The sequence below is a fragment of the Podarcis vaucheri genome, assembly GCF_965113315.1.
Source record: "Podarcis vaucheri genome assembly, chromosome: 4".
Taxonomy (NCBI): domain Eukaryota; kingdom Metazoa; phylum Chordata; class Lepidosauria; order Squamata; family Lacertidae; genus Podarcis; species Podarcis vaucheri.
This window is the reverse complement of record NC_138762.1, coordinates 19,124,873-19,147,324: the sequence shown is the minus strand read 5'-3', so window position 1 is coordinate 19,147,324 and position 22,452 is coordinate 19,124,873. Positions and strand designations below refer to the sequence as shown.

Below are 22,452 nucleotides of genomic sequence, written 5' to 3'. Positions count from 1 at the left end.
AGCACATAAACTGCTTTTGGGAAACCAAAAGATTGTAATTTTACCTTCTGAAAATGCCAGGTAATACTACATCATCATCATCATCATCATCATAACTGCAAAACTGGCAATTATTTTAATGATTTCTGTGCAATTTTACTTACAAAGCAAAACCACAGTATATTTAACCAGAATATATTTTGAATTCCCAAGCCATATTACAACTTTTCAGCACCCGGCCTTTTTGGAATTCAAAAGTTGATAAATTTAACACGCCCTAATTTAATTCATTGCTTGTGAGCCTCACCGTGAGGCTTTTGGGCTGAAAAGTGGGGTCAAGTGCTCCAAATCAGCATTTCCCAAAGTGGTCAGGCTTGACCCCCTGTGGTCAGTGGAGCTGCTCAGGGGAGAAGAAAGACCTAGAGGTTGAAGGGGGGCCAAAATGGGGAAAATGTTTATGATGTATAGTGTGAATAATTTAATTAGGAACGAAGTATCTCAGGAACAGTGCCGGCCCAACCATAAGGTCTGGTAAGGTGACTGCCTCAGGCAGCAGATCCTAATGTATATTTTTATCCCTCCCTCGTTCCTGACGTAGATCTTTCCCCACCCCTTCTTCCCTGGTGAGAGGAAGGTGCAATTCTGTGGTTCACCACAGGTGCCAAAATGTTTTGTCAGGAATAAAGAGCATAGGCATGTACAGAATGCACCTCTATTGCCAATGAGAACTGCCTATATTTAATAGGATGGTTCCACAATACAACTGCTTTGTTTATTTGTTCTATACTATGATTCCTGCTTATGTTGGTCGGTGATTAATCAATGTTGATTAGATAGTGATACTTCTTGGCTTTTCATTCCTAAGAATTTGGGTTGGGGTCAACAACAAATTTATCAGCTCATTAAGGGGTTGATGAACTCAGAAGGTTGGGAAAGGTAAAGATAAAGGGACCCCTGACCATTAGGTCCAGTCGTGACCAACTCTGGGGTTGCACGCTCATCTCGCTTTATTGGCCGAGGGAGCCGGTGTACAGCTTCCAGGTCATGTGGCCAGCATGACTAAGCCGCTTCTGGCGAACCAGAGCAGCGCACGGAAATGCCATTTACCTTCCCGCTGGAGGTATTTATCTACTTGCACTTTGACGTGCTTTCAAACTGCTAGGTTGGCAGGAGCAGGTACCGAGCAACGGGAGCTCACCCCGTCGCAGGGATTCAAACCGCCGACCTTCTGATTGGCAAGTCCTAGGCTCTGTGGTTTAACCCACAGCGCCACCCATGTCCCTCCTTGATGTAAATGAATTAAACAAAGTACTATATGCCAAGCATCTGCCGGGGCTTTTAAAAAATAATGATTCTTTTGTTCACAGAGAATCTTGCACTGTGGTAGGGCCCATGACAGCAGAGAAAGTGTGAATGGTTTATGTCTAGTTCTGGATTTGTTCTGGAACCAAACTCTAGACTAAGTACTTCCTTGCTCATTTCACTGGTTGCTGGGTCAATCTTGGCAGTTTGGATGTTGGCACTAATTGCATTCCTCATCAAAGCAAGTGGGGAAGAAAGAATGAAGCATTAATTACGGTGCAATTAATGAGTAACCTGCGCTGAGTGACAGCACAACACAGCCGATTCAGGTATGCATGTGTGTTGCACAGCATCCCATAACTCAGTGACTTTTCCTCTGGTGACTTGGTCCCAGCTGTGTTGAGTAGCCTCCATCAAATGGTTGGAATTTTGAAGTGGATGTCAGATGATGTTTGGTTCATGATGACCACTTCAGATATGGAAATCATCAACATCAAATGTGACCCTCTCTGGCCCTCTCACCAGAACATACCCCTTGGACTCCAGAGTATTTTCAAAAAAATGTGTGTGGGTCCGCTTCCAGCAAGTCTCTCCTCTAGCTTAAGTTCAAAATGTATTGAATGCAATATGAAGGAAAATCCTGCTATTATTTCTTGCTTGCTTTTTTGTGATTTTTCAGTAAATTTCTAAAATGTAAAGTTTGGACTCTATGCCTGTCTATATCCAGATCCTTCCCCACACCTGGGAGATAATTCTCTGTAATCTGAGACACAAGAAGTTTATTATGATTAATCTGGCGTAGTGTGCTCTGCACATCAGCAAAGATTATTATTTCACATTTTCAGGACAGCCAAGCATTGCAGGTATGTTCTCCTGAGCACTGATGTGTGACACAATAATTTCTGGTCTGCTTTGAACCACTTTAATTCTATCCAGTTACAGGAAATAGGAACATGGGAAGTTGCCTTAAACCGAGTCAGAACTTTGGTTCATCTAACATAGTACTGATTGGCAGCGGCTCTCCAGGTTTTCAGACAGGAGTCTGTTCCAACCCTACTGGAGATGCCAGGGATTGGGACCTTCTGCTTGCAAGTCAGATGCTCTAACACTGAGCTACGGCCTTTCTGACATGAGCAACCCCACAGCCACTTATTACATGACAAGATATATATTCCGACTTACTTACAAACTGTTAACAAATCACTATGTATGAGTAGCTGTCAGCAGGGCAGGGTGGCAACACTTAGGCAGAGTTATGGTAAATTGCCAGGAGAGAGCAGGAGAGTGGGGTCAGCACAGTGGAGATGCACTGGCAGAGCCAATCCAACCATTCTGCTGGTGTGTTTGCACTGCCGCAACCTGGTCACCATCTCAATCCTCCCCCTTTCTCTCCTGGTAATTCAGTGACAGGTCAGGTAAGCGCCACTGCCTGCACCACCGACCACGAACACTATGTATGTTACTGGTGGAGATGCCAATTCACTCCTATGGTATGTGATTTTCCTTTGTTAAATTGACCATTTACAATTCCCACATCTGCACCAGACATATCTGCAGGGCCGGCTCTGCCACTGGGCAAAGTGAGGCAACCGCTTCAGGCAGCAGCTGCTGGGAGGGCGGCAGTTGGGGCTCCCTGGCTGTTCTTCTGAAGCATCCTAGCCATTCCACTCTGCTGGAAGACAGAGCTATGTGTGTTACATGCGTGCACTGGCCCTGCTAAACTACCCTGCAGCCCCAGTTGCAATGGAGGATGCAATCCCATCCCCACTGTTGACAGTGACTCTTCTACGTGGAATGGGGTAGAGAGCCAATTGTGTCCTTCACCTAGGGCAGGAAAATGCCTTGGTCCTGCCCTGATTGCACCCAAACTATCAATTTAGCGGCAGCCTTCCATCCATTGCAAACTTAAAACAGCACCATATAATTAACTTTGATCTCTACCTGTGCATCTGTGCCTGACTTTTTAAGGAGGTCATATGCAGATATACATCATCAGCTCACCTGAATGAGATGTTACCTGATGAACATCTGTGAATGATCTCCTGAGAAAGGCAGGCAGTGATATAGAAGAAGAGGTCAAATTTATTTACGCGCCGCTGTTTAAGAATTGTAATAGAAAGCCTATTTGACAAGAAGTGGTATGAGAACAAACAATGGGGGGAGGCTCTATGGCCTTTCAGCTGTTGTTATAGAATCCAGCTCCTGTCAGTTCAAGCCAGCATGACCAATAGTCAGAGTCAGGGATGATGGGAGCAGAGCCATAGCTAGGTGATCTTGCGCCCCTGGCAGAACTGTCTGTTGTCGTTTAGTCGTGTCTGAGTCTTCGTGACCCCATGTACCAGAGCACAACAGGCACTCCTGTCTTCCACTGCCTCCCGCAGTTTAGTCAAACTCATGCTGGTAGCTTCGAGAACACTGTCCAACCATCTCGTCCTCTGTCGTCCCCTTCTCCTTCTACCCTCCATCTTTCCCAACATCAGGGTCTTTTCCAAGGAGTCTTCTCTTCTCATGAGGTGGCCAAAGTATTGGAGCCTCAGCTTCAGGATCTGTCCTTCCAGTGAGCACTCAGGGCTGATTTCCTTCAGAATGTGTCCCCTAGCCACCAACAAATTAGCTCTTCTTTCCGCCTCTCCTCCACCCCAACCCCCACCCATTCAATTCACCCTCTATTTAAAACCATTTCTTATTAGGCAAGAATCAATATTTGTATTTATGGACATATTTTTAAGCCGATTTTGCACCTCCCCCATCACCTGCGCCCCTGGCGGGGGCCCACCCCCTAGCTACGGCCCTGGATGGGAGTCATAGTACAGGCAACCTCCAATTTGCATGGGGGTTGCTTTCCGGATCATTGTGCTTGATGGCAGAGGCTGCATAAGCCCGCTCCACCCCATTACTTCCCCTTTCCCAGTCACTTCCAGGTCCCTGCAATGCACACAGGCAGGATCACGCCTCAGTTGGACCTGTTTGTTGCCTGTACAGCATACGGAGGGCTAAAGGTTAGCCACAGCTCTGCTCTAAGCCATCTTTGTCTGCCAATCTCCAGTTGTTTAATCAGCTTCAAGCAGATCTAGTGTTTCCTGGACTGCACCTCATATTATCATGCTATGCCTGCCTGCTGTGAGATTCCGAACACCTCCAGCACCATTTTGTACCATCAGGTCGTGAGCAGAGAGCTTCAGCAGTTAATAATGCAAACCTGTTTCATATGATGTCCTCTGTACAGTACTAAGGAACCAAATGATTGAGCAAAAAGCACATTATGCCTTATTCGAAGCATACTCTTACCCTCAGATAATTCTGGACACTGTAGTTTACCCCCCACAGAGTTACAATTCCCAGCAACTCTTAACAAACTACAGTGCCCAGAATTCTTTGAGGGGGGGAATGTGCTTTGATTGTGTGTTGATGGCAGAGTGTGTACACAGCCAGATTAGGTTTGACATCAGCAGGTGCCTGGCAACTTATTACATAAAACACTTCAGATGACTTACAAACCGATACTGGGAGGGGGAATCATAGGATACACTATTGTGGTATGCAGTTTAAATGGAGCTGCTGTGTCATTTTGGCTTCTCATATACATGCCAGTCATACGTGTTCACAGCTCATGAAATCAATTTAATGAGATCCCTCGTGGCATTGCTGTCATACAGAGCTCAGTGTAATTTTGAACTCCATTTAGGTACCATTGGCTGCCTATCTAGGAAGATCAGGCATGCCAGCCAATGTCTTGGCTTGACTACAGCTTGCTAATGTTCACCACTGACAGATTATTCAGTCACGAAGCAAACACGAAATTTGCAAAGCCCTTTGGGCTAGTGTGAGGTAAGGAGCTGCATTTTCCACCAGTTATGAGAATGAACAATGAGCCTCTGATCTTCACTGATGTGGTTGGTTGGAGAGCACCTGATACTTCAGCAATGGTGATGTTGAGGAGGAGTAGAGCTTGTCAGGCGGGAAGCCAGATGGAGCTCCATGTAAGATGAGACACCACCTGGAACACTATGTAACACCATAATCTCCAGGGTCCAGACCTGGAGCCTGTGGTTTCCTTGGACGAAGAGCAGGCCCCCCCAGCTGACCACCACACAATCAGAATAGAAATGCCAAGTTCAGAAGCATGGTCCATGCGGTTCAGTATTATCAGCACCAGCTGGAAGTGACTTTCCAGAATTTCAGACAGGGATCTCTCGCATGCCTCTCTGGGTTTGAAACTGGGTTCTTCTGCATGCAAAGCAGACGCTCTTATAATTGAGCTATAGCCCTTTCCTCTAACGCTGAGGAGCAACCTTGAGGAGCTATTGGAGGTCTCCATAGGAGTTGCCTGGAACCCTTGCTGGTTCTCGGATTTTGTCAAAACACACATACACACACACCCATGGCCACAAGGGCAGAGAAGATGGCAAGCCCAAGATGAGCTGCAGGGTACTGGCAGTGTGACCAGCTGGCAACACGTGAGTCTACTCAGGAGGAAGAAGAAGCACATGTAAGTGCCTGCCCTGATCAGGATCCGCCTGAGAAGCAGAAGGGCTTGAGAGTCCATCTTCTGTATAAGCTCTCATTCTGAGCTCTGAATCACTGGGGAAATTGGCAAAGATAACGAAATAATATAATAAGCGGAAGTGCAAATCGCTCAGCTCAGGAATGAACCAATTGGTTTTATGGGTGCCATTAACATTCACCCCTCCATCACAATCTGTAATCGGGTCAATATTATAATACTGGCCTGACTTGCAGGGTCATACAGATTGCTTTAGCTCATAGGCGTAATGACCTGGGATTGAATACCAGTGCAAAGATCAAACTGAGCACAAGGCCAAACTTTGAAGCTAGAGCAGGCCCTACCGTTGGGCAGAGTGAGGCGGCAGATATTATGGGGTGGGAAGAAGCGGTGAGTTCTTGGAGTACAGAGCTGCGTATGCCCTGCAGCACCTAGATAAGCCTACTGCCCTCTAGTGCAATAGGACAGTGTTATTCAACCTTGGGTCCATGGATCCTGTTGTACGACAACGTCCATCATCTCCTGCCAGCTTAGCCAATAGTCAGGGATGATGGAAATCATAGTCCAACAACATCTGGTGAAGAGCACTGCAGTTGGGGGCACCACCCTGTTGCCTGTTTTTAACTGAGATTCAACTCCTAATCCATTGGGCGCCTGTGGAATGGAGGGTGGCATCGCTTCGTCCTTGTCCAGCAAAATTTATTGAGCCGGCCTTGGTGTTTAACTTGCTGTTTTTGGCAGAGGGATACGCACCAGATGGGCAATCGCAATGTCAAATATTATTGCTGGGTAAAGAATCTGCTCGGAGGTTTGTTTTCTGACATTGCATTCCAGTTGGTTTAGCAGAACGGCGAACAGGAGAAGAGAAGAATGTGCAATTCAACACTCTTTGCAGCGGTGCCATCAGGACAGGAATTTAGGGCACGCTTCCAGGGCCCCACTCAGCAGAATGAGCTGGAGGGGCCCCCAATTTAGCCAGGGTGGCATATCCTGAAGTTAGCCCACTGCAGCCCAAAGGAGAATTTCCCTGTAAGACCATTAATTCCAGAGTCTAAAATAACTTAAAAGTGCAATAGTTACAAATGGAGTTTGTGGTCTGTTCAGCCTCTGATGGTCCTGGAATATTCAGCGCCTGCTATGTTTTGTTTCTGCCCTAAAGCTTTGCTGTGCTTCCTGATCAAAGAGAGCTTTATGCTGTTTCTCTGCACAAGAAAACAGTTTCCAGTCCAGCATCTGAGCACATTGCCTTCCCTTGTACGTCTGGGGACTGAAAAAAAGGGCCAACTGCAGCCCTCTTATCTGCAGAGGCCAGAGCTCTTGATAAATTGTACTCAATGGTAAGGCATCTGTTCTGCATACGGAAGGCCCAACTAATATCCATGCAGAAAGGAACAGTGTGAGCAGGTGGTAAACAAGCAAGTTTTTTCTCTCCTGCTTTAAAAAATAATGCCCACTGCATTCAGTGGGACTTGTTCTCAGGGAAGCATGTATATTAGACATGCAGCCTCAGTATCATCATGGATTTTCTCAGCAGCCTGCTACAACAAAATCAGCCCCTGACTGACTGAATTTTTTGTTCCACATAAAAAAGGAGATATTTCAACTGTTGCAGGAGAAGTCAGTTGGCCCTTGCAGGGCTTGAACAGGCAAGAGATGGGAAAGGTTTATAGCTTGCTTTCATTTGTTGCCAGCTGTAGGCTTGGTGGAACAAGAATGGGAGGAGGCGGGTGATGAAGCTCAACAGGGAACAACGAGAATGCATGGAGCCTTGCCAAGAGTCAGGCTAGTAAAGCTTGCAATAGTTTTTGAACCCTCTTTCATCCTGACCACTCGGAACCAGTTTGATAGGCTGGCTACAAATATTCACCCAACCCCACCCTCAAACAACTCCTTGCACTTATTCCTTAGGTGAAAGGAAACACAGAAGTGTAACCAGACCAGAAGAAACAGAATTGGCATTTGACTTTTAATCCTGCAAAGGGTACTGAACCCAACAATATTGCATTGCATTCCCCATGAACTGGAAGTGCTCTATGGCAGCTTCGGGATTACAAAATGCCATAAAGTTTCCATGATCAGTGGAGAACATGGAAACTTTATGTCATTTTGTGTAATATTTCGGTAGAAATGTACAGGATAAGCAGGAGGCAACCAAGTAGGGTATATCTGTTTCTATTGGTCAGGGGGACAGAATGAGGGAATATATGGTGTGTGTGTGTTTTCTCATCTCAGGATCAGTGGCTCTTCAGCAAGCCCAGTATCTTATGCAATCCTATTTTGCCAGTAATTCAGAACACGCCATTTCCCAGAGGATACACACAACCAGACACCAGGCCCCAGCTGTAACAATACATGTTTCTCCTATATCGGTCTCTACAGCCACAGCAGGCACTGCAACCTTCCAAAAGTTTGACTTCACCTCCTCCGTTGTCTCCCGAGACAACACACACCAGCAGGTGGAATATCATCTGGATTCTCTCACATCAACTGTTCAAATGGTTGCATCTTTGTATCTTATTCTTTAGAAAAAACCCAAAATCTACTGCATTAGAATCCAAGGGAGAGGGGCCATGGGTGCACACTTTCTCCAATTTGAATCTCAGTTGCGTGCTCCTTGCTGTTGACTCTAAACGCAGAGCACTGTGTCTGTAGTGCCAGAATATCATTGCAACCATCCATTGTGATCTTAAGCCTATTAAATAAATGGTTTTGTTATAGATCACACCCTCTGTGCAAGCCCTAACGTGGAATGAGGTGTTACTTTGATTCTCTTTGCCAGCAGTAAATACCTGGCAACAAATGGGAGATTTAGTGTTTTGACATAGCTTTCATATTTACTGTTGCCGAAACAAGTGTCAAATCCCTTCCAAGTTTCCGCAGAAGGCAAGACTAGGCTTGCATCTTTTGTATCACACACACGTATTCAATTCTGGGACAGGTTTGGAAGAGAGACATTGCTGAAAGGGTGGGACTCAAGTTGCAGGTTATGAACTGGACGGACAGCTTCTTTCCTTACCACTCCTCCTCAGAAACATTTCTGCCTGCTCCGTCTACAAGTGGCAAATCTGGAGGAAAAAAGGAAACCTTGATAAGGTCCCCACCTTCCACTTAGCTATTCACAGTTGCATATTTTTGCTGGGTGGAAGCATTTGAGAGATGTCAATTTAAAACATGAACTTCAGTTAAGTTGGCTGCAGCAAAAACGATACCCACACCTTGATAGACTTGTGGCCCCTTAATTAACAGAGTAATGTGGCATAAACCTTGGTAGTGCATATTCTAGCCACTTTATCAGAAGCATAACATAAGCTGGTAAATATAGGTATACATGAGAACTAAATGGAGCCCAAAGAAATGGAAGAGCTGATAGTAGGAGCATCGCGATTCTATGAAGACCCTCAATGCATTGAAATGAAAAACTTGGATTTTTAATCTAGGGAGCAACCGCAGACTTGCTCTACTAAAGAAAAGTCAAAATAAGTAGGAACATCTTGCAAACTATTGTCTACCCTGACTGGTAGCAGCTGTCTAGGGCCACATTCACACCATCTATTTAAAATACTATGACACTACTTTAAACACAAATGGCTTGTTGTTAGAAGACCCATGTTCCCCTCACAGAGCTGCAAGGAACAGATTTCCCTTTAAAGAGGGTCTTTGTTGTTAAACCACTGTTTAAAATGTTTTAAATGGTATCATGGTGCTTTAGAAGTATATCGTGAATTTGGCCAAGGATTCCGGACCAAGTCTTGGAAATGGCAGGAACTGAACTTGGGGGTTTTTGTATGCAAAGCACATGCTCTACCAGCCCCACCTAAGTCTTTTGCTCCTTCCCAGTTGGGTCATAGAAACAGAGAACTGTAGAGCTGGAAGGAACCCCAGGGATGCCCAAACTTTTTCAAAGAGGGCCACGTTTGATGAAGTGAACATGCATGAGGGCCGACCAAAGGTGTTGAGCTTTTTTTAGGAGTGAAGTTGTTGACCTTTCCAACCCCCTGTGATGTAGGAATCTCAACTAGAGCATCCCTGACAGATGGACACCCAACCGCTGCTTAAAAGCCTCCAATGAAATAAACCTGCCCTCCACCTTCTGAGGGAGTCCATTCCACTGCTGAACAGATCTTACCTTCAGAAAGTTATTCCTGATGTTTAGCCAGAATCTCCTTTCGTGTCATCTGTTGGTTTGGGACCTGCCTGAAGGGACCCCAAAGAAAGATTGAAGTTGCTTCCCAGAATATATACAAATTCAAGTACATGCAGATGTGGACTACTCCGGTCTAATCTGAATGGGGGCTGTGAATTTAGCCATGAATTTAAAGTATTGCAAAATGCTCTGTGATCTTTGAATGAAGGGTGATATATTAACTTAATTTAATAGCAGTAATAATAATAATAATAATAAAACAGCTAAATAATACTCAAATGTGGACAAGCCCCTGGTCCCCAGACAGACCTCGTGGTTTGTCTTTACAGTGGTACCTCTGGTTACATACTTAATTCGTTCTGGAGGTCCGTTCTTAACCTGAAACTGTTCTTAACCTGAAGCACCACTTTAGCTAATGGGGCCTCCCGTTGCTGCCGCGCCACCGCCGTGCGATTTCTGTTCTCATCCTGAAGCAAAGTCCTTAACCCGAGGTACTATTTCTGGGTTAGCAGAGTCTGTAACCTGAAGCGTATGTTACCCGAGGTACCACTGTAACGCCTTACAGCACCTCAGTGATTCTGGTGAGTTCTGCAGCTCCCTGCGGACCTCTCGTGGCTTAGCATGACTTTTAGCATTTCAGATATAGATTTTTAAAGCTTTCTTTGAACCACTGAACAGGGGAAAAGTGGCATAAAACTTGATTTTTACTGTGAAAAGAAGCTGCTGAGTCACGAATATTTGGAAGTGGAAGCCACTGTCCCCGTAGCTCAAGGAAAGCCGTCGGGCCCCTCGAGGTGCCCTGACTGGTGGGACCAGCACAGCTATCCTTCAATTCCGTAAAAAAGAGAAGAAGAAAGGCAAGTGGTTTATGAAGCGACGCCCCGCAAGTCCTAGCACGTGACGGCAGATTATATTTACGGAGCGGGGTGGGGAAAGCACTCTGCACACACTCAGAAGCCCTTTGATCTGCTCCAGAAACTGTTCCCTTTCCAGCCTCGCTCCATCACCATGGCAACAGAAACTCACGGGGAGCAATCATCTCACTTCCGACCAGGCACCGCCCCTTTTTGTGGGCGGGGCAGCCTAAGCCGCGTGACGTAACCGGACCGTTGCTTTCCCCGACTCCCGCCATTGCCTTGTGCTCGAGGGCGGAAGTCTACGAGAAGCGTAGCAAAGCGCGCCTCTCCGGAACTTCCGGTTTCCAACTGGCCGCCGCCATTTTGCGCAACGGAAAGGGAAAAAAAAGGGGGGAGCGGAGACGTTCTACCTCCATCTCTATGGTATCCTCTATGGCGTTTGCTCATTACAGCCTCCCTGAGTCTTGTCTCCAGCCCCACCTCCCTCTCGGATTGCTCTCCATTTCTTCCCACGAGAGATGAGGCGAAAGTTGAAGCCGCGCGCAGCCTAGCCATCGCACGACCATAGACGTGCTTATGCCCAGAGAGAGACGCGATTTATTTATTTATTTATTTATTTATTTAAACCGGAAACTAGAGCGGCGCGTCCTTCTAGCCTGTGGATTTTCTATGGCTTCGGGGTCTGCGCGCGCACCTGAGGCGCTGGGCGCGGTGGCTGCCGGGAGTGCGGGGGTTGCGACGGATCTGCCGGCCTAGTGGCCGCGCCGCCCTGGTGCCCGTGAGGAGGGAGCAGCCGGTGAGCCTTTCGGGCGGGGAAAAGGGCGCCTTCGGAGGCCGGAAGCTGCCCGTGGCTCCCCTGTCGCGGCTTCCGTGCCTCCGAGCGCCCTTTGGCGGGGGTCGCAGGAGCGGGAGGCCTCAGGTCCTGACTCCTGGGCGGCCCACGGGTGAGGACAGGGGGCTCGGGCGGGCCTTCGACGTAGCAGGCAGTGGCGTAGCGTGGGTTGTCAGCACCCGGGGCAAGGCAAGTAATTTGCGCCCCCTAACCCGTGGATTTGCGCCCCCTAACCAGTGGATTTGCGCCCCCTAACCAGTGGATTTGCGCCCCCTAACCCGTGGATTTGCGCCCCCTAACCAGTGGATTTGCGCCCCCTAACCAGTGGATTTGCGCCCCCTAACCAGTGGATTTGCGCCCCCTAACCCGTGGATTTGCGCCCCCTAACCAGTGGATTTGCGCCCCCTAACCCGTGGATTTGCGCCCCCTAACCAGTGGATTTGCGCCCCCTAACCCGTGGATTTGCGCCCCCTAACCAGTGGATTTGCGCCCCCTAACCAGTGGATTTGCGCCCCCTAACCCGTGGATTTGCGCCCCCTAACCCGTGCATTTGCGCCCCCTAACCCGTGGATTTGCGCCCCCTAACCCGTGGATTTGCGCCCCCTAACCAGTGGATTTGCGCCCCCTAACCAGTGGATTTGCGCCCCCTAACCAGTGGATTTGCGCCCCTAACCCTAACCCCCAGATGTTGCGCCCGGTGCGGCCGGGCCCCCCCCTGCACCCCCCACGCTACGCCACTGGTAGCAGGAGACGCCGGTGGTTTAGGTCGGTTGCCGCGCAGGGAGACCCTGGCTTCGTGTTTTTTTTAAGAATCAGAATTTGTTTTTCAGTAGCAAAGCCGCCTCAGGACAGCCATTACCGTTTCTTTGTACAAAGATAAGGGGGGGAAAGGCGGGTCGCACTAAAGGTTCAGGGGGTTAAAATGCCAAGCATGTCCTTTTGCAGTACATGACAACGAGGTGCATAGCTGTCAACGTTTCCCTTTTCTTGCGAGGAATCCTATTCGGAATAAGGGCATTCCGCTTTAAAAAAAGGGAAAAGTTGACAGCTATGAGGAGGGGATGGTAGCAAATCAATTTAATGGATTATTTGGTGAATCAATGCAGAATAGTAGGAGTGAATGGAAGAGTATTGCCTCTGTTCCTGCGCCATAATGTAAGGGTAAAGGTAAAGGACCCCTGCATGGTTAAGTCCAGTCAAAGGCGACTATGGCATTGCGGCGCTCATATCGTTTTTCAGGCCAATGGAGCCGTTTGTCCACAGACAGCTTTCTGGCTCATGACTAAACCGCTTCTGGTGCAATGGGACACCGTGACGGAAACCAGAGTGCACGGAATGTAAGGGTAAGGAGGTGGTGCTTAATGCCCACCTAATGTTTTCAGGCGCTCGAAGCAGTGCCCATGTATTATCCAGTTGAATGCCGTACAGCAGCCCTGTAAGGTAAGGGCAGCCAACTGTAGTTCAGTTCTGTGGACTACAACTCCCATCACCTTTGGCCATGTTGGGTAGGGCTGATGGGAGTCCAGCAATATCTGGAGGGCACCCAGTTCGCTAACTCAGGTATGTCAGTACTATCGCCATCATTACTACAAGAGTGTGGTGTTGAGGTTTATTAGAGAATGGCTTGCTAAAGTCCAAGTAGTGAGGTTATGGTAGAGGTGAGAATTAAGGCAGGGCCTTCCTGATTTGCTGCCTAGGCTCCTAGGACCAAATTGTGCATGGTACTCAATGCGTCATAAGCAGCTATCTTGCTTTTTTTAAAAAATGTAATATCTGCCACAGAGGAGTGATTTTATGTGGGACTGCAGTGCGTGGTAATAAGGCTTGCTATGCATGTTGATTTAGATTCTTTGTTTTTTTTGCTCTGGCAGGCTCTAGCATCCATCCATGATGTGCATTTGATCTCACAGCATTAAAGATGACTACTGCAGCTAGACCAACATTTGAACCTGCAAGAGGAGGGAGAGGGAAAGGAGAAGGTGACTTAAGTCAGCTCTCCAAACAATATTCCAGCCGAGATCTTCCCTCTCATACTAAAATCAAATACAGGTAACAGTTTACGTTTCTTGTGGGGGCTGTTTTCTGCAGTGTTTATTTTGTCTTTAGCAGGGAATAGTTTTTTCTGTCCCTTGGGCAGGTAGAATTTGCTACAGGAAAACATTTACAAACTAAAAGTGATTTCATTATTTGTTTTATTTCTGGCTATCAGTATAGCACAAATGCTGTGCGGGTGGGCAGACAAACACTTTGTAATTTGTGTGAGCGATTAACTTTTGTGGATGCCTTCGCAAAACTAACTCTGTTGGAAGGGTGGAGAATTGGACACAGATCCTCACCACCCCCACCCTTGCAGACCAGTTTTGACAGGAGGGTGTCAATGTTACGATATAGAAGCAATGCGGCCGCGAGCTGCTGGCTTGAAAGCAAAACATAATGGGAATGTTGGGACTGTTCCGTGGGAAACAAAGGGACAGTCTATTCACAGTGCGAAGCACCGGAATTAGCTCAGAGTGTAATATGAGCTGTACAGGAAGTACGGGAGGAGTTTGTCTCTCGGCTGTTGGAGTTTGAAGAGAGCAGACGTGTTTTCTGTAACGCTGCAAAGACAGAAATAAAGGCATGTAAATACGTTTCTGTCTATCTCTTTCCCCTGCCCGGGGGGGGGGGCAGTAAAGAGGGGGTGTGTTCTTCTCACGCTGAGAAGGATCGCCTATCACGACCTAGCCTGTATCTTGCCGGGGAATGCAGACAGGGAGGCCAACCGGAGATCAATCCGGGTGCCTGGAAAGTGGCCAGTTTCTCCTGAAGGCAGGCTTGAATCCCAACAGTCAAATGGCTTGTCAATCACTTGACCGCCAGTGACCCATTTTTCTTTATCTGAGCAGTTTGAAGAACTGCACGGGTAGAGGAACAGCACTTTGCAAGACACAGCAATCAGCTGCTCGATGGTTCCTATAAATTCTGCTTTCAGCCAAACCATATCTTCAACCTGCCCTGCACTTGATGTCATATATGGCACCAGGTATATGGGAGGTGGGTTTTGGCTGACCAAAATGGCCCCATGAGCCAAATGGGTCAGCATGGTGAGTCTAATTAGGCTTGCAGTCCAGAGGTTTTCCACCACTGTTTTACAGCCATCTCAGAATTCTTGTAGAACTTCACAAATGGGCAGTAAGGGCAAAGCATCTTCCACGACCAGATGAGTACAAGCATGCAGTTTAAACTGGATCTAATAACAGGCTCATCATAAGGACCAGTAAAAGATCAGACTGATTTTGGCTGCTGTGCTTTTTGCGACCTTTTCCTCAGCTTCCCTATCCCTCATGTGTACTGTGGGGTTATAATAGCCCCTGTAATTTGAAGGGATCTGCTTCCAAATCAATGCTGAAAGCTTGCAGTTACTGATAATGTTGGGCAGTATCATTATCTCCATATTGTAGAAGTGGGTTGAAGCTGCAAGAATAATAGCTTGCCTAGTATCACTTTGCTAGTTCTGGTACTGGTCCTTAACCTTAAAAGCCAGTAGTGGCTGTTGCCCATTGGAAGTGGTAGAGCATAAAGAATGGAGACCAGCAGTGAACAGGGTCGGAGCCGTAGGCAGCCAGAGCTAGCTAAATCTAGGGTTGTCCCCATCTTCCTCCCTGTTGAGCAACACTGGGACTGAGGAGGAGGAAGCTGACAGGCGTTGCCCCCGGGCTGGTTATAAGTAATAAAGGGGGCAGGTGGGGATTGGCTAAGGGCACCCTGAAGGTGGTGGGGCAGTGACCCATTTGCCATAAAACAGCAGCTTTCAAAGCCCAATTCAGCTTAGCATATGGGGTACCTGAAATGCTATGCTTTCCTTCATTCTCTTAGGCTCTTCTCCAGGTCCCCTTGCCTCTTTGCTGTGGTGGCTCCTAGCCCTGGAATGCCTTTGCCAGGGAGACTCAACTGCCACCAGTTTTTATTTCTTTTTAAAAGCTTATTCTCTGTTGTTTTAAGCGTCCGATTATTCCTTTTAAATGTGTTGAGGTGCTCTAGAAGTCTTCAGAGTGGGTTAGTGATTTGTAATAAGTAAAATGATGAGCATTTGGCCGAGGTGATATTTGTTACGAATGTTTCGCCTCTCATAGTCACAGCAACTGTAATGCGTCAGCTGTATGTGGCTAATTCCTTCCCTTCAGCTTCTGCGCTTGCTTCTTGTTTTCAGACAAACCACCCAGGATGCCCCTGAAGAGGTACGCAACCGTGACTTCAGGAGAGAACTGGAGGAGAGGGAGAGAGTTGTCGTGAGGGAGAAGAACAGAGACAGGCCTGCGCGAGGTCTGTGTTGTTTTGGCAGATTATTTTCCCTTTTGGAGGGGAGGTCAGGCTGTGACTTGCAGGCTGCTGGGGAATCATGTTGTGTCTCAAGGACAGTTCCAGGTCTTTCAACAAAAGTTAATCGAAGTAGAATTAAGCATTTAAGCACTTGCTGGGTACCCATAGGCAGCAAGGAATCGTATGTAGGCAATAAGAATATTTTTAAAGTATTTTTTTAAAAAAAAATTCTAAAATATTTAAAAAATTCAAATGAATTTTTTTTAAATTCTTATTATGAGGAAGGTCTGGAAGCAGTTCACATCATTAAAACCTGCATTAAACCCATTTTTAAAAGTGCAAGTATTGGAAGATCAGGAGAGTTCCCCTCACCACATAGATCCCTGCCTGGCAAATTTGCTCCTCAGATGGGGTAATGTTAAAGGTAAAGGGACCCCTGACCATTAGGCCCAGTCGTGACCGACTCTGGGGTTGCGGCGCTCATCTCGCTTTATTGGCCGAGGGAGCCGGCGTACAGCTTCCGGTTCATGTGGCCAGCATGACGAAGCCGCTTCTGGCGAACCAGAGCAGCGCACGGAAACGCTGTACCTTCCCGCTGGAGAAGGTACTTTGATCTACTATTTATCTACTTGCACTTTGACGTGCTTTCGAACTGGTAGGTGGGCAGGAGCAGGGACCGAGCAACGGGAGCTCACCCCGTCATGGGGATTCAAACCGCCGAGCTTCTGATCAGCAAGTCCTAGGCTCTGTGGTTTAACCCACAGCGCCAGCCGCGTCCCTAATGTTAAGGGTACCATGAGCTTAATAGGAGAAACCAGCTGAGAGTGAATTGTAAAACAAAGCAGTAGAAGAGAGAAGTATTATACCCTCCTCGGCTTTTGAGACCTTCTTCCAAAAATCAAGGATCAAGCCAAGTCTGTCTCCTTAATGTGGGTTTCCCCAGACATCGGAAGGTGTTTGATCCGAGAGTGAGATGATGCCAGGAAGGGTTGTACATGCAACAAATGATTTAACACTGGTTTGTGTTGGCAAAAGATTCATATGGTTCTAGTAATTCTATTTTATTTTTGCGTTTGGGTTCGCAGTAAGCTTAGTGTTCTCTATGTTTCGGTCATGCTTTCCTTTTATTGCTGTTGGTCACCCAAATTCTTACGGTTTTTTTGTGCGTTTGCTCCCCAGAGCACACAACGTCCTCTTCTGTGTCTAAGAAACCCCGGCTAGATCAGATCCCTGCAGCTAACCTGGATGCAGATGATCCTTTGACTGACGTATGTATTCTTGGATGTTGCTGGACAGAAAAACAGATGCTTTAAAAATCAATAGTGAGGTTCTTTTTGGGGCAGCAACAAAAACTTCATCAAAAGAAGTGAAAACAAGTTTTTGCCACTTTAATATTTCCACTCAGCTACATTGGGTGGCTGGTTGCATCCTTTTTTGCTTTGACAGAGGTTTCCATCAGCAGAACAGGCAGGAAGGTGATTTTTGTTGATTTTCCCCAAGCCCCTGGTGCAGATAGAGTGGGAAAGGGGAGTTGGTGAAAATCACATCCCTGATCTATTGATGGAAGCTGACAGTGGCTCAAGATGCTTTCCATCTGCAGAGGAACCCTGCTGAGTGCAACCCCGCTATCAGAATAGTAGTCCATTAGCGGAACTGTGACACACAGTCTTTCTAATATCAGAGTCTGAAGTGTTGACAAAATTCATTCATTCATCCTTTATTGGCACAATCCTTCTCCTTGCTTAAACGTCAGAAACATGGGGTGCCTCTCTAGGGCAATAGAGGGGAACCTGTTGCCCAGCTGCAGCTTGTGTCAGCCTCGTCCACTGGCCATGCTGGCCGGGGCTGATGGGAGTTGGAGCCCAATGACATCTGAGGGCCACAGGTTTCCCACACCTTCTGCAGGCCCTCTTTGGGGTAGGCATGTGCAACTTGTGATCAGCTACGGCAAGCACAGCCCGACAGCTGTGCATTGCAAGCCACCTGGGGCTCCATAAGTCTTCTGACCTGTCTGCCTGTCTAGGACTGTGGAATTCTATGATATATGGGCTGTCAGGCACCTGTTTTGCCCACAGTACTTAACTGATGGGCCACACACTGTGCGGGGGGCAGGCCTGAATTGTAGAGGAACAGTCATTTCATTTTAAAATGGTACAGTCATATGGATGTAGAGAGGAGAGGATGATTTTTATACTGTCAATTTTGAGAAAACTGACAAGATGTGCTGATGGAGCATTTTGTCATTGGCTAGTAAGCTTAGGCAACACAGGCCAGTCTTGAAGCACTGCAGTTGGTGTGCTTAAACTTAAAACCTTGTATGCAGCACACGTGGCACTATATTGGCACATCACGTGGGCCTATGGAAATTGCAAAGTGCAAAAATGTCTGTGTAGGACATTCATGTGGAGGTTCACCTGATCCGTTGTGTTGGAAATAGGATGCCGTTGTCTGTAATGCTACGCATAAAGTTCTGCCTAAGTTTCTACGGTGGGTAGGAGATGGGACAGTGTTTGCTAAAACTTTGCTGCATCTGTAGGAGGAGGATGAAGATGAGGACTATGACGAAGAGAGTGACGATGACACAGCTGCTCTTTTAGCTGAGCTAGAAAAGATCAAGAAGGAGCGGGCTGAGGAGCAGGCCCGAAAGGTAAGCATCTTTTCATTCTTATTATAAAAGCTGCCATAGGCAGGCCATTGGCCCATTTAACCTGTAGAGGTCTCCTCTGCTAGCTCCAATGCCTGAATCCTTTGAAGCAGACACAATGTAGGGACTTCATCTGGAGCTTTCTGCAAGCCAGGTGTTTCTGCAACCATTACGCTGCTAATGACTTGTATAGCTTTCAGTGTGTGTGTGTGTGTGTGTGTGTGTGTGTGTGTGTGTGTGTGTGTTTAATCCCTGCCTGAAGACTTCAAAGCAATTAGCCTTTCAAGCAACAAACAACATTAATGGACACACGCTGTACGTGATTTTGTTATGTCAGAAATAGTTCCGTCCCCTTTTTGGGTAATCCACTGATCTCCAAAGTGAAGTCCTAGCCCTGGTTACTTTACATCAGAGCAGAATGGTGCTGCTGTGTAGCTTCAGGGGAGAACCTCCAGCCCTCAGACCAAATGGATTGGAAGCCATAGAGTGAAGATTCTGTTGTTTCTTGCCAAGCCTGGCTTGTGGCAACTAGGGGCTCCATACTATAGCTGATCCTTCCGCAAAGCAGGTCTCGCTCTGTTCTTGCAGCAAGCCCTGCAGGGAAACGCTTCCTTTCCCTGTGCAGTTTAAACCACAATGGCAAAAGGAACGTTCTGTTCCTTTGCAAACTGGCTTTAATTCAAGCCAAGGAATGAAAGGAAAACTCTTCACCTGATGTCATGGTGACACCAGGTGATTGACAGATGGGCAGCTCCCACCCACCTTCCCAAGTGCCCCGTGGGGGCTGGGGGATGTCAGGACCCAGTTTTCCACCCCCGCTGTACACAAATACTACAGAAAACGGTTTCCAGAAATGACCGTTTGATGCCACTAGAGGCCAGCAGAAGCTGTTTAAGATGGAGAACCTTATGCGGCTGCCGTTTGGTTTTCATTATGGTATTAATTGTTCTGTTTCCCTTGCCAGCTCTAGTTACCCCTTTCAATGTTTCAAGCTGCCTTAAACATTGCTCTCCAATATTCTTTTAAGTAGGAGTTGAACCTGGTACCCTTCTGCATGTGGCCCCTCTAGAATGTCCTGCTGGTCATGAATCTGTTAATGCAGAAGATCTGCCATATATATTCAAGCCCTGGCTTGGTTGCCATGGGCAACAAGGAACTGCATGTAGGAAGATGCACAGGTTTCCATACAGACAAACAAACCAGGCTTGTGGGTGAGAGATTTCTAGCTTTCTGGACTCAGTGCCCTCTTTGATGTACAGAGTGATACCACCTCCATTACAGCCTTCCCTGCCCTTCCTAGAGAATTCATATCAAGAGATAACCATGCCCTGCTGTGGGGAAATCTGAAGATCAGCCCTCCATTGTTTTGACTTTATTGTTCCAAGCTCAGGGGGATACATAAAGCCAAAACCCCAGAGCAGTTTCGTGCTGCACACCGAGCCAATATTTGCCGTGTGTTTGTTTTCAGCACTGTAATGGTGACAGCTGCCTTTAATTTAAAACCTGGTACTGCAAGACGGAAAAACAGAAAAGACTGGGCAAAATGGTTGGGAGTTTTATGTGGCCAAGTCCCCAGCTTCCTCAAAATCAGGTGGAACAGAAAATAGGGTCTATGTTATAGCTCATGGGCCATCTTTTTCTTACCTTGCCAGGAACTAGAGCAGAAAGCTGAAGAGGAGAGGATACGGATGGAGAACATCTTGAGTGGGAACCCTTTGTTGAACCTCACTGGTCCAGTTCAGCCTCAGGCAAACTTCAAAGTGAAGAGGAGGTATGGAGGTGTTTGCTTTACATAGGGATGGCCACCTAAATTACTTGTTCCCAACTTCTCCACAATTTCACAGTTCCAGAATATTTTAAATGAATCTTAATTGTATGCTTAAGTTTATTTTTCGGTTGCTGTTTTGTTAATGTTGTTAATATTGTCTTAGATATTATGAATGCTGTAGTACTTTGTGAACCTTATATTGTGATATATATTTTTTGCAATTGTGCGGTTTTCCTCATTTGTTTCAATAGTGTTTTATGAATTGTAATGGTTTTACTTATGATTTGTTAATTGAACTATATGATTTGTGATGTTCTATTACGTTGTTATTTATTGTTTGCAGGCCACTTTGTGATTCATGTGAATAAAAATCAGCATCAATATATAATGAATCACATCAAGTCCAGTGCACAGCCCCACAAATCACTGCTGGCTGTGGCTGGTGGATATTGCACTATAACATGGATTAATGCTCCTTACCTTTTGTCTTGTTATGATGTCACACATTCTCTCTTTAATTCTTACGGTTAACATATTTTGCTTCTTCCTGGATTTAGATGGGACGATGACGTGGTCTTCAAGAACTGTGCGAAGGGAGTCGATGAGATGAAAAAGGACAAAAGATTCGTCAATGACACGCTGCGGTCTGAATTTCACAAAAAGTTCATGGAGAAATACATCAAGTAGTACTTTTCCTTTTTTGCTATGTCACTGATGGACTAAACGGAGCAAGCCTTTTCCTTCCTTCTGAAAAACGTGGTTAAAGTGAAAATCTGGCAACGAGTAGCAGTTCTCCAAGGTCGCCGCTACCCTTTTAACATAAAATGACCCTGTCTCTGGAATACTTCCTTGTTTACTTTGTTTTAGCTCGGGCAGCTAATTTCCCAGAAATGTTTCATTTTGTTGCTATGAAATTACATGTAATGGCCTTTCTGTAAATGTTTTGAAAATGGTGTACAATAAACCCTTCACTCTAAGTGCTGTGTCTTATATTCAACCTGCCATAGCAGCTTACCTGTTCTGGATGAGGCCGCACACCCGCCTTAGGCAAGGTGGCTGACCTCTGGCTCTCCAGGTGTTGTGCAGTGCCCATCATCCCCAAATAATTGAAGCCAATTTGAGGCCCTTTTTCATGCCTAAATGGATTGGGTCGGGGGGGGGCAGCAAAGACCTCTGGCTACATGTGCACCCATGGGTGCTGTGTCGCTGGCCCATGTTGTAAAGTATAGCATACCTGAAGTGCTTTAAGCATTCCAAACCTGCTAAGATGTGTGCTAGATGTGATCAGATTAGGTAACACGTCAATGTAAGTCCGCTTACTTTTAATGGCGGGTGGTGTTGATGGCTTGGCAACGGCCACGTCAGCGGAATTGCAGGCCTGCCTGCAGATTGGCCAATTGCAGACAGGCATAGGTGTGGGAGTTCCCCAGGGGGCAGTTCCAACTTGGGTCCGCTCTCAGGGGGGAAATATGTGGCCTACCCAGCTCTGCTCCTAAGTTTTTTAACGGATCGCTAGGTGTGATCAGATTAGTGTTGATAAAAATAATGGGTGTCTGTGGAGGGCCCCTCCTTTGCAGCCAGTGTTGAAACACCAGCTTGAAGCTATTTTGGGATAGGTTTTTAATTTAATAATAGGCTAATGCCTTGATATGAAGAAGATATAATAAACAATTGGAGCTCAGTATTTTGGTATATTAAGCAGCAAAGAATCTGCCTTGCTCTATCCCCCAAGAAATCTGATGGGGATTCAGTGAATCTTCAGATGAAGGGTGATATATAAATAATAATAACAATAAACAATAATAATATGTATCTCATAAGTGTAGCTTCATTCACATGGTCTTCCCTGACCTCTTTCAGCCTGTTATGTATTTTAGTGCATGAAACCTGTTCTGGAAACATTAATGTGAAGCTCAGAAAGTATTTTTTGCTCCAGATAGGAAAATTTGATTTTAAAAATCCCTATTGAGGAAAAATTGATGAAGAAAATAACTCAGCAATAGATGCGAACGCTGTTCTTACAATATGTATTCCAGTGGGACTTTTGACAGATACTCCAGCATCCTTTTCGTGCATTATTTAATAGTGTCTTCGGCAAGCCCAGCTCTAAGCTCCTATTGCAA

General features: G+C 46.5%; 1 protein-coding gene and 1 long non-coding RNA gene across 3 annotated transcripts; one reads left to right on the top strand and one right to left on the bottom strand.

Annotated features, from left to right (window-relative positions):
• Positions 1-8,592: 8,592 nt before the first annotated feature.
• Positions 8,593-11,204, bottom strand: LOC309530618. Its single transcript, XR_014218775.1, has 3 exons — positions 10,638-11,204; positions 9,912-9,979; positions 8,593-8,835 (listed from the first exon to the last, which is right to left on the bottom strand). It is a non-coding gene; the product is annotated as an uncharacterized lncRNA (long non-coding RNA).
• Positions 11,205-11,431: 227 nt separating this feature from the next.
• On the top strand, positions 11,432-21,306 carry CWC15 (CWC15 spliceosome associated protein homolog). 2 transcript variants are annotated; one of them, XM_082219608.1, is made up of 7 exons: positions 11,432-11,582; positions 13,490-13,667; positions 15,808-15,920; positions 17,097-17,185; positions 18,454-18,564; positions 20,214-20,332; positions 20,887-21,306. In XM_082219608.1, exons 2-7 carry the CDS (start codon positions 13,537-13,539, stop codon positions 21,014-21,016), a joined length of 693 nt encoding a protein of 230 aa, XP_082075734.1. In that variant the 5' UTR covers positions 11,432-11,582; positions 13,490-13,536; the 3' UTR covers positions 21,017-21,306. The 2 variants fall into 2 exon arrangements, with proteins under 2 accessions (XP_082075734.1, XP_082075735.1); XM_082219609.1 differs by lacking the exon at positions 11,432-11,582 and adding an exon at positions 11,610-11,730.
• The last annotated feature ends 1,146 nt before the right edge of the window (positions 21,307-22,452 follow it).